General features: G+C 38.8%; 1 protein-coding gene across 4 annotated transcripts in view; it reads left to right on the forward strand.

Annotated features, from left to right (window-relative positions):
* phactr4b (phosphatase and actin regulator 4b) overlaps nt 1-11,839 on the forward strand; it is a 45,605-nt gene that overhangs the window by 1,334 nt on the left and 32,432 nt on the right. For 3 of the 4 annotated variants that reach the window (XM_065298415.1, XM_065298417.2, XM_065298418.2), the window contains exons 2-3: nt 9,820-9,923; nt 10,165-10,209. In XM_065298415.1, coding sequence (XP_065154487.1) covers nt 10,197-10,209 — 13 coding nt within the window. In that variant the 5' untranslated portion in view covers nt 9,820-9,923; nt 10,165-10,196. Of the gene's footprint in view, nt 1-1,418; nt 1,555-9,819; nt 9,924-10,164; nt 10,210-11,839 lie in introns of those variants that run through there. The other variant, XM_065298416.1, reaches the window with a different exon arrangement.

An 11,839-nucleotide genomic window follows, 5' to 3' on the forward strand; every position in this document is an offset into this window, starting at 1 on the left:
TCCCTCAGAGATGTGGCAATGTTGGAAACATTGTTTTGGGGGTGTCTACTTCCATGTTAATTGTTAATTCCTATGAACTTTGTAGTTTAAATCCTATGTAGTTTAAATCCTATTTAGTTTTTGCTTGTATAAGTAAGGATATAGTATGTTTGTTAGGATGCCCTCTCAGAGTGACAGTTTTTGGGCAATTGACAGGACTGTCATTCGTCCTGTTGGGCAGTGCCTCAATGTCAGAGTCTCGTAGTTGTTTATTATGTACACTTGCATTAATGCTTTGATAACATTTGGTTTTAAGTGAAATTTTATTTCTATTGTGAATTCATTTGAATATATCATTTGAATATATCATCAAACGTATCATAAGTGCCAGTATTATTTGTGATTCTGTATGTCAATGTTTTCTAGCAAAGGTGTATTTAAAATCTTTCTTTTTTTGTTGAGTTACTTAATGCCTCTACATTTTGAAATCCCCCGTTTATGGCACAAACTTTATACATATTTGTAATTGTGGTTTTCTTTGCACTTTAACCCCGTAGTGTTCCAATGTGCAGTGAGAGGAATACTGCATTATTTGACAGACAACTTCATGACATACAACTCAACTCAAAAACCAAAACATGTTACACATCTTTGGAAAAGCTATGTGATGCATTTTAAGATACAATCAACACAGCAGGTACAATAAGTGTACCGTTTAGGCATTTTCTTGCTTTTTTCAGGAATGCTAAGGGGTTAAAATTATCCAAATTTGATTAAGTTTGTGCAGGGCTCCAGACTGCCCTCAAATGGTGGCATTTTGCCCCTAAAATTTGAGAGTGCGCCACTGAATTTTACATCCAGTCGCACATGTGCAACCAGTAAATTTGACCTTTTTTCCAAAAGTGCACAATAAAATGTGACACTGAATTTGAAACGGCACATTGTAATTTCTGCATCTATTATCAAGTATGTATTAGTAATACAGTGGAAATTAGTAGAAATGTGAATATTTGGTTAGCATGTTGATTTACGGTGTGTGCCCCTAAATGTTCTGGTTGCGCCCCTAAAATTTTCAGTTGGGGGCCACTGTGGTCCTAGTGAGAAAAGTTAGTCTGGAGCCCTGTTGTGTCTATGAGCTTTGTCTAATGCACTTTGTTACCTATTGTGATGCAGTCCTTAGATCTACTGTCTGGCAGGAAATTGATTACTCTTTAAAATAAAATTGCATTAGGAAACAACAATGCTTTGCAAGCATTTTTAAGCAGCAGTTAAATTGAACATAATTCTGACTTGCTCAAGGATATAGTAGAGGGTGTGATAAGGGAAGGATTGAAGTTTGGTTCCGACCGGGTTCCTTGAAAAGTGGGCCACATATCCCTGGGGTGAACAGAGCTTTTCTGGGGCAGGCGTGGCAATGACGTACAGGCGGTTCCGAATGGGAACGAACGGCCGCGTCCAGTCATTCTGAAGGGTGTCGGGGGTGTGCGAATGGAGATAATAAAATACAGGATACCACAGATTCACTTTTTCACTAAGCGGAGCGCTTCTGTTCTGGTTGAGGTCCCAACCAAAGAGGTAGGCCAGCAACTAAAGCGATTTTTATAATTGAAGTGAGCTGGGTGAAATTAGTTTTCAGTTTGGAGCTTTACCATAGATGTTGTCTTTCCCACGCAATTGGCAAAAGTTTGTGATATTGCATCTTGTCATTGTTTTCCAGCGTAAGTAAAGATCCATCTGCAGCTGTCTCGGTCCAAACTTAAACTTGTGAACGATCCTCAACGCGCAGATGTGGGGATGCTATTTAAAGACCGGCTGCTCCCATTTCCAAACGATGTAATTGAATCACCGAAACCAGTTGACGAACTTAGATCCTCAGATTTAAAAGTTCTGTTTATAGAAAAGGTCATCATTTTTCTCTCCTATCATTTTTTTTCTTTCATCTGTCTGTTCAGAGAATAGAGTTTTGTGCTACTCCAGGGCCAGGCAGCTTGATGTAGGACACTAAGCCCACTTTTATGTGTGTTAAGCTATTCTTAGGCAGTAAAGTTGCAGGCCTAGTTTTATAAATAAGAGGCTGGTGAGAGTTGCTCTTTTAACAGCAAGGTTTGGGAAAGATTTTAAATGCACCATTTGCTATTTAATGATGCAGTCCTTTTAATCTTTAGTGACATTTACACAGTTTGCCGACACTTTTATCTATTAGCGACTTGTATACTAATCAAATGTATACCTTCCTTGTAACACTATGTGTTCCCTGGAATTGAACCCATAACCTTTTGTGCTGATAATTCAATGCTCTATTAATTGAGCTATAGGAACAGGCACAGCTCGGTAGTATTTTTCTGAGGTGTCAGTGCATGAAATGGGCTTGATGTTTCATTATGGGAGTATATAAAGGTGAACGAGGTGTCGAGATGCACAGTAAATGCCATAATAGAGTGCACATCCAGATTTTTGCTGCTTGGGAACATACTTTTGTTTTATGAAACTGTTTACTGTGAGAGTGCAAAAAGAACCAATTGAGAGGAAAGGAGTCCTTCTAATCCTATCTTGCTAGATAAGACTGCTGTAATAGCTTCCAATTACAGCTAAACGATAGAGCTAAAAATATATCAAGATAGTCTTGGTGATATTCAATTTGTGATGGCGGTTAAACCAGTTGGATTCATGCTGTTAAAAGTAATAAATATGGTATAGCCAAATTAAAAGCACATAAAAATCCTTGTATTATTTACAGTGTTTAACAGCATCACTGCAATGAATCATAAGTATTGAAAAATCACCCTGCATAGCTTTTAATTATTGTGTCATGCTTTTATACAGCACCTAAACTGTTTTTGCTCTGTGTCTATTTAACCTAGTCCTTTTTACAGCAATTCATTTGCAGTATAAGGGATTTTTTGTGCCGTATGTATATGATGGATTTAGCACATCCAAACTGGCGCATGATGGAGAAAGAGCACGAAGAAATAGGCCTTCATGTCCTGGTAGGCTGTGAGTTTATGTGCATGACAGCAGTAACAGGTGTTGCATGTAAATTTTATATACTTTATGTATGTCAGGGTTGTGAGGTGACACTCAAAATAACATGCGCACCTTCTAGTCCCTTGGTAATATTGTGTCTGTGACACACATTTTGTTAATGTGTTGGCAAGGTTGTCTCTGGTTTAGTCACTCAGTATATATGTTGATTTTGAACATTTCCAGTTACTGTAACTTTTAAGGAAGTTTCCTCCTGCATATTGTTCCGGTTTACACTGTGACTCACCAGCATTGATGCTTCTGGTTCAGTGAGGGTGTATTTATCCGAGAATCAGACATCTGCTCCCAGTTAAGGGACTTATTTGTCTCAGATTCATTCTCTCAGCTCTTTTGTCCATCCAACACATGTTTTCTGATCCATTTCCCATCAGCATATAACCACAGCATCAGCATTTCTTCATTATTGACCGAGAGTCTGGCCAAGTTTGGATTGCAATGTAATTGTTCTGCATGGTATGCTGTCTAGTACATAGTACACTCTTGGTACAAAAGCACTGGGGTGTTTACAAGTTACATATTACTATGCTACCTCAAGTAGTACTCATGTAACAGTCTTTAAATAGGGAAAACATGGAAGTGTTTGGGGGCTTCTAAATTCATCCCTATTTGAATCCTAAGGAATAAATGGGGCTATGCTAAATGCTAACATATTCACGACACGCTGTACATTTCAAAAAATGATAGGTATGTATTTATTCGAGGTTTAGTTGAGGTTTTCCTTTAAAAGGAAATTGTATGCAAAGAGAATTGTCATTACAATTTTAAATCAAAAAGTAGTAGTTAGCTGTCAAGTATCTTGGAAATGAATGTTTGTTTGCTATTTGTGATCTAATCTTGTGTAAAATGTCATGTGTAAGCAGGCTGGACTCTGACCACATTAGTGGATTGATTATTTGACATCGGCATAGCTTTCGCCAATATTACCCTGCGGTTTTGAGACCACAGTCCCAACACACTAACCACTTGGCCTATATCAAGAATGCATGGCTTTAGAGACCAAACAACAATAAACCCAGCAAGAATTCCTATACAAGCCAAAATCAAGCTGTTTCTAAACTCTTGTTGTAACAGGCTCCACCAGAAGAGATACACATGGATTGTTTCCTTAGATAATGCAGAATAAATCGTTCCAAAACAAATATGAAGATCAATTTCAATAATGTGAAAACGCTGCTGGATTCTCACACATGAATAAGTGTGAGAATTCCAGCACATTGGCCAGTATTAACATTCTGGCTGCCCGGTCACTGCATTGTCGCAGCACTGTGTCCTACTATTCTCAATGAAATATTTGCATACGGGGCTGAGTGGACTCCCTGCAGACAGGGTTTTCATAAAGTGCGTCCACGTCGGAAATACAATAATACAAATACACATTTTTGGTAAAGGTAGCCGGGTATGGAATAAATTTGCGATGTTTCTTTTGCATTTCCATTTCAAAAGAACAGTTCGAAAAAGTGCTTGGTTTTCATCCACCAGCAGAGTGAATAAAATTGTCATGTTGTTCTAAACCTGTATGAGTTATTCTGTTGAACACAAAAGAAGGTATTTTGAATAAAAGTTGGTAACCCATTTTCACAGGTTTAAGCTACCTATTTAAGTCAAAGGGTACCGTTAACTGTTTGCATACCATAATTGATTAAAATATATTATTTTGTGTTCAACAGAATTAAAGGTCCACTGTGTAGATTTTTAGTGACATCTAGCGTAAGAGCCGATTCACACCGAATGCGTGGCGTGAGCGTCTCAGCTGCATGGCGTGTCTGTTTTTATTTAGGCTCCCATGTTAGCAGGTTTGACCGTGCACACCGCCTGCATGACAAGCACGTCTCAGGTGTGGCTCAAGCCGCGCTTAAAACGCGTGCATCCTAGGAATAGGACCGACGCCTATTTTTCACGCCACACGCAAGCGTCTTAGAAGCGTCAGGTCAGTTTATCAATAGGAAACATACATAGGCTAGCAGCAGCAGCAGCGCTGTGTCAGGAACGCTTCTGGTAAGCAAGGGCATAGAAAACGCCACGCAGCTGACATGCGAAAGACACGCAACAGACACGCCACGCAGCCAGTGTGAATCGGCCCTAAGTCTGCAATCAACGGCTCACCCCTCCCTTTTAAAATGCATTGTGAAGTCACGGTTGCCACCACAGGACAAACATGTCGTCGTCTGAGACAACGTAGTGACAAAATGCGCTTTAAAGAGCAGTTTTTCCATTTAGGGCTACTGTACATGGCTGCGCAAAATGGGGACTTCAATGTAAGGGGACCCACGGTTTATTTACATTGAAACAGCTCATTTTTAAGGTAATTAAATAGGGGTGTCACGATTCTCCAAATCCTCGATTCGACTGCATTTTCGATTCGAATGTCACGATTCGATTCTCGGTTTTTCCTGAGGTTGCTATGCCATTTTAAGACTAGACTTTTATGAAATATAATATCTGACCTTGAACCCGGAGATGCCCTGCCATGTTAGTCGTGCTGCCAGTGGAAAAATATGTTACACGAACATACCTGATAAAACGAAACTTCCTGTCAGATGAACATTCCTGTCAGTACTTTTGCACCTTAAAAATGCGCTTTTATTACTGTCAGAAAAGATTGTGAGGGCTGGGTATCGATTCAGATTCACAAGCTATCAAATCATTTCAATTTTCGATTCCTGTTCTCGGGTCGGTTTTTATACTCGATTCTCGATTCAACTCAATGAAGATTTAATACAAATACTATATTAATAAAAAAGAACAGTGAACAGCAGTTTACAAGTGTGTAATCAATAAAAAGAAATTACCTGCATTTGCCATGCTATCTTTTGCCTGGCTGTAGCTAACTAAGTTAGAGGAGGTTGACTCGCAGCACTCATTAAGGATATTATATTATATTGAATTTCTATCAAGATATTTCAAAAGTTACACAATGCACCTTTAAAAAGTGCATTGTATAGCTCAGTTTTAAATGTATACCTTGTAATGCACTGTAAGTCGCTTTGGATAAAAGCGTCTGCCAAATGCATAAATGAAAAAATAAAAGGAAAAACTACAGGTTTCGAACAACATGAGGGTGAGGAAATGACAGAATTTTCATTTTGGGGTGAACTATCCCTTTAGAGGTTTTTAAGACTTCATTTGCGCTATTTGTTTAATTTTATAGCTTGAGTTAGTATGCTCTCTAGCTTAGAATGTAGTGTACAGTTCTCGAGGAAGATGCAAACAGCAGTGAACACAGTCTTGAGATTATTTTGGTCTTTAAAACCTCAAAAATGTGAGGCTGCTGGGAATAATGATCATAGCTGAAATCAGTATAACCTCAGTCTGCTTAATGCTCACTGCATTCCTGGATGATTAATGAAAGGCTGCAAATTCTATGGACCTCAGCTGACTGCTGTGTTACATAATGGAGGAACTGTGAGTAAAAGAAGCTATGAATGCCAATTCAGGGCTCCAGACTGCCCCCAAATGGTGGCATTTTGCCACCAAAATTTGAGAGTGTGCCACTGAATTTTACATCCAGTCGCACATGTGCGACCAGTAAATTTGACATTTTTTTTTTGAGATGTGACACTGAACAGCACATTGTATTTTCTGCATCTATCATCAAAGTATGTATTAGTAATACAGTGGAAATTAGTAGGAATGTGGAAATTTGGTTAGCATATTGATTTTCAGTGTGTGCCGCTACATTTTCTGGTTGCGCACCTAAAATTTTCAGTTGGGGGCCACTGTGCTCCTATTGAAAAAAGTTAGGGGCTGTCCACACGGAGACGCGAATCACTGTATGCGTATACATTTTTATCGTATTGGCGTTTCGTCCACACGGATCCGGCATTTTGGGAGACTGGAACCGCAATTTTTTTGAAACCGGGTCCTAAAGTGGATAAATTTGAAATCGACACCCTTGCGGTTTTGTGTGTACAGCCTATCCGTATATTTTGTGAAGCGAAAACGTCATCACATCACGTGTCGGCAGCATCACACATAACAGCAACAACAATAATGGCGGACTACATGATTGTAGCTTTATTACAGCAAAATCTATTGCTTCTATGCAATTGTGGTGAGCAAATGATAATGGACAACACCATACGCCACATGCTCTTAGATCCACCAAGGAAGACAACCAGGAGAAAGACAAAAGGAGGCTTTTGCTCTTGAAGTTGTTGCGTTTGCCATCCCTTCTTCTTGGTTCGTATACAGCACGCAAGGTTATGCGCATGCTCAAAGTCTTCTTCTCCGTGTATAGTGTATATCTGAGGCAGAAGTACAGCGCCCCATACTGGTCTGGCATATATACTACACCGCTTTCAGTCGGTTTCAGTGGTTTTGTTTGTGCGCAGATATTTCTTGAGACGACGCCGTGTTTACGGATTATTTTTTTTAGAACGAGAAAAAAATGATCGGATAGGGAATGCACCGGCTTTGTGTGGACAAAGCCTTAGTCTGGAGCCCTGCAATTCAAGGCTGATTTTTAAAGTCATAGTTCACACTTCATGTTGAATACTTCATTATGAATACAATAACCCGCAGGTACACATGTGCACACACACACACACACACATGAATTACCATCCCTTTCATAATACAAGGGAACTATCTAGAATCAAATAAACAAAACACATGTTCCTCTATCTCTATTTCTCAACCAGGGGGCTGGGGGCCTCAACAGATTTCAAGATGACTTAAAATTATTCAAAATAAGTTAATATATTTCTTATTGTTTGGTTATTTTTGTAATGAATATACATCTAGTCATGCCAAGCTCTAGAACATTTTATTGGGTAGAGTGAGTGGGGAGGCCTTCAAATATTGTTTTGGGCAATAGGGGTGCCTTGAAGTAAAAAGTGTTGAGAACCTGATATTTCTTGTTTAGATAAATCTACTATAAAATAATGTCTGTGAAGTCAAGTAATATATCACTGCTGTGTGCCGTGTAGTTCACCAAAATGTACATTTGGTCATTTAACTCACCCTCAAGTTGTCCAAATGTGTATACATTTTTTTTGTTTTGCTAAACACTAGATATTTTTATCAGGAAACTGGAGCAACATTAGCCTCTTTCACACAGTAATTCCAGTAAATTACCATGAATTTACCAGAATTTATTTACCAGTAAATACAAAAATGTGCTGTTCACACACACACGTAGTGACGTTCCTGCTTTTTACCATTAAGACATCATTCACACATCAGTATCAAAATATCGGTAAACTTTGTGAGAAAGCAGAAGTTAACTGTGGCTCGCAGCGAGCTCAGTGTCGTATTTGTAAACAATCCACGTCGTTCATATCCACGGCCCTTATTTTGTTGTGTTCCCATGACCAAACAACAATGCGACGTAAAATAAAATGTGGATGTTAACTTCAGGTGTGCTCGACTTTTAAGCAGCGTGTGTGTGGAAACGTCCATAAACGGTGCAAGGGTAAACGCGTCATCTGCATCAAAACATTATGATTTGCCCGAAGCTGTCAGCGTGGTCTGACGTCGTCCATTCTTTATGCCGGTAAACTTTTTTGTGAACTATCCCTTTAATTGTTTTATTTTAGTAGGCATTCACCTGCCACTGTCTTTATTTTGTGTCATCTTGTTTCTTAATAAGTTATATTTTCAACTAATTACATTAGCAGAGCTCAGGTAAACCTATTCAGTACTCTGCTGGTCTTATCTCCAACTGTGATGAAGCAGAAGTGAGTGTGCAGTAAGACTGCTGTCTATCTGCGCTTGGCTTAATCTATCAGTGCCCCTGGAGATATTCATTTGCCTCCCTCTCTCTTTTTTCTCCCTCCCTCGCATTCATCCATCATCCACATCTACTGACAGTCCATTAGATTGTGATTTGCCCTGTCTGTTTTTTTTTTGTATCTCTGTTAGACGTTTGCTCATTTTATTTGCATGCGTTATCGTCTCTTTCCATCAGTGCTTTTTTCAGATAATTGCTTGTCTTTTATTTGCGGTCATTTTTTCTCTTCCTCCTCCCATCGTTTTGCTTCTCTCTTCTGAAGCTCGGCTGTGTTATTTCTGAGAAACTACTATGGTTTTTTCTCCTATTAGTCGTGCAACCTGGAAGCGTGACACCTGTTTTTAAACACAAGATGATGTTCCTGCTACCTTAAGGGTGCGAGAATTGGTGTAGGAACTATTAAATACTTTTTTATCCAGGATTGGAAGATAATACACTTAAATTGAGAAGAGAAATTAGATGGATTACTCGTATATAGGGCTGGGTATCGATTCAGATTTTCCAGATCGATTCGATTTCTATTCACAAGCTACCAGATCGATTCGATTTCGATTCTCGATTCAATTTTCGATTCTGGTTCTCGGACCATTTTTTATACTCTATTCAACTTAATGAATATAGATTAAATACAAATACTATATTAATAAAAAGAACAGTGAACAGCAGGTTACAAGTGGGTAATTAATAAAATCGACGAAGCACCTGAAACCGCCATTTTAAGCACTGAATGAATGAATGACAGGCTTGGCTCTTGCTCCTTGGTAACATGCGCTAGACAAAAAAGAGGGTGACATCTAGTGAAGAAGACTAGTAATTCGATTAATGTTAATCTTTCGTTCAATGTTTGCAGAAATGAATATGAAAGAAAAAATCGATTCTGCTCTTTGAGAATCGATTCTGAATCGACCACGTTTTAAAAAACGATTAATCGAAAAATCGATTTTTTTGCCCAGCCCTACTCGTATAGCATTTAAAGTAGATACTATACTATACACTCCAGAGAAGCTGTGAGGATTTATTGGAGATGTTTGACCTCAGTTGACCTCTGATGTTGTGTTTTATTACAGGCAACCTCTGGAGATGAGTGATTGTAACTTGTGCTGGTCTGAACCCTGTGGTATAGAGGAACAACCGATGACCACCATCTACAACACCAATGACCTTCTACATTGTACGTTTGCCTTTGATTTTTAATACGGTTTATCTGGAAGCTCCCATTGGTGGTTTAATGAGTGGTTTTATATACTTTTAAGATCTTGAAAATGTATGTGTGTTTTATTGACACTAAACCTTCACAAGTAAATACTTATGCAAATTAATTTAATGTCCTGTTATCTGTCTGGAATAATTAACACCACTGCTAATAAATGGATTTGTTATGTCATTATCCGTTTGTTTTGCTTTAATTACAGGATCCATTTATTGTTGTGTCTCAGACTCTGTAATGGAAAATCAAGGTATGTGTTTCTCATCACCTTGTTTACTCTTTATTCATACTGGTGTTGATGCTCACATCAAAACTTAGACATTTGGCAGTATTTATCATTCCTCTTGTTGCTTGAAACACATAGCTTTTTTTCTGTGGAGCCCAAATTTTAAATAGCTGGTCGCTCATTTTTCCAATTACAATGTGTGTCCACCAAAAGCTTTATAGAAATGTTGTAAATGGAATCAATTAAAAATGTTCACTGAAGATTCATAAGTTTATCCATAAACCTATAGATGATCTTTGTGTAATGCGGCATGTGACTGGAATCAAGGTGTTGCATTATGGCGCATTGTACAGCGTTTATTAGCAAAGCAATTACTGCATAATTAATGATCTGTAAAGTGCAGGGGTCTCATTTATAAAGTGTGTGTGCGCTCAAAACAGGACTGAAATTGTGCATACTCCAGTTCTCACGCCAAGGTTGTGATCTATAAAAAACAAACTTAATTGAAGAATGGGCTTGCATTGTGGGATCTGAGGATGATTCATAAACGCACACTTGCAGGTGGTCTGTGATTTATAAAGGGAATATATAAGTGTTCTTATTTTTTGGCTTTTGTGTGTATGTATACATTTAGGGGCTGTTTACACTTGGTATTAAGATGTGTTTTCATCGATCGGATCACAAGTGGACGAGAGAGACACATTACGTTTACACCTGGTATTTAAATCCGTCTCTTTTGTCCACTTTCGACCACTTCTGTCCTGAATACTGTGAGGAGACGATCCGTGAGATGGTGGGCGAGTCTCTCTGCTGTCATTCAAACGCGAGCGGGATTAATGATGAGTTTATATGGACGCAAACTATATTATGTCGGAGTCCACTGCTTGTTTAGCAAGTAATCATGCTGCACAGAGTTTTGTACGTGTGTATGTTAGAGCTTTCTCTGAATTTTCAGCGCAATTGATGAAATAGGATCGCGCAACTTTCACGCTTTCAAAACAAAACTACGGAGAACACCCGCAGTAGTTTTTTCAATGAAAGGCTAAAAATAGCGCTGTTCACCGTATGTTCACACCAGAAGTCGTCAAAAAAAGACGTAAAATTTGTGTTTAATACCTCAGATTAGATAAATGGGCAGAGAAGGCGGTCGCGAGTGGCTGTTCGAACACATTCAACCACATTGCGTTCCGCAACTCCAAAGCGATCCGATCGAAAGTGGTTTCTACTACCTCTGGATGTGGTTGAAAGTGGTCGAAAGTGGACGCTTTCAAAACGTTTTGAACACCGTTTACACCTGGCATTAACACCATGTTCACTTGTGATCCGATCGACGAAAACGCATGTTAATGCCAAGTGTAAACAGCCTCTTAGTAAGGATCCTATGCACAGTTTTATAAATGAACACCCAGGTCTTTATGCACTCTTGTGTGTCTTGTACAAACAATGGTTATTTGTTGTTGAAAGTAGTGTAGTGAGGAACAACTTCTGTAACTGTTTGTTAAAGGGATAGTTCACCTGCAGTGACGCGTGTTATCCTCAAACATGTTTTCAAATTTTTTTTTAAACAGTCTCCCTCAGACTGTAAACAAAGCTCAAGAGCACAAGAAAAAAACAGCTGGAGAGCACCCAATAACACGTCAGCCGTGTCGTACGT

Source organism: Paramisgurnus dabryanus, chromosome 13 (genome assembly GCF_030506205.2).
Source record: "Paramisgurnus dabryanus chromosome 13, PD_genome_1.1, whole genome shotgun sequence".
Classification (NCBI taxonomy): Eukaryota; Metazoa; Chordata; class Actinopteri; order Cypriniformes; family Cobitidae; genus Paramisgurnus; species Paramisgurnus dabryanus.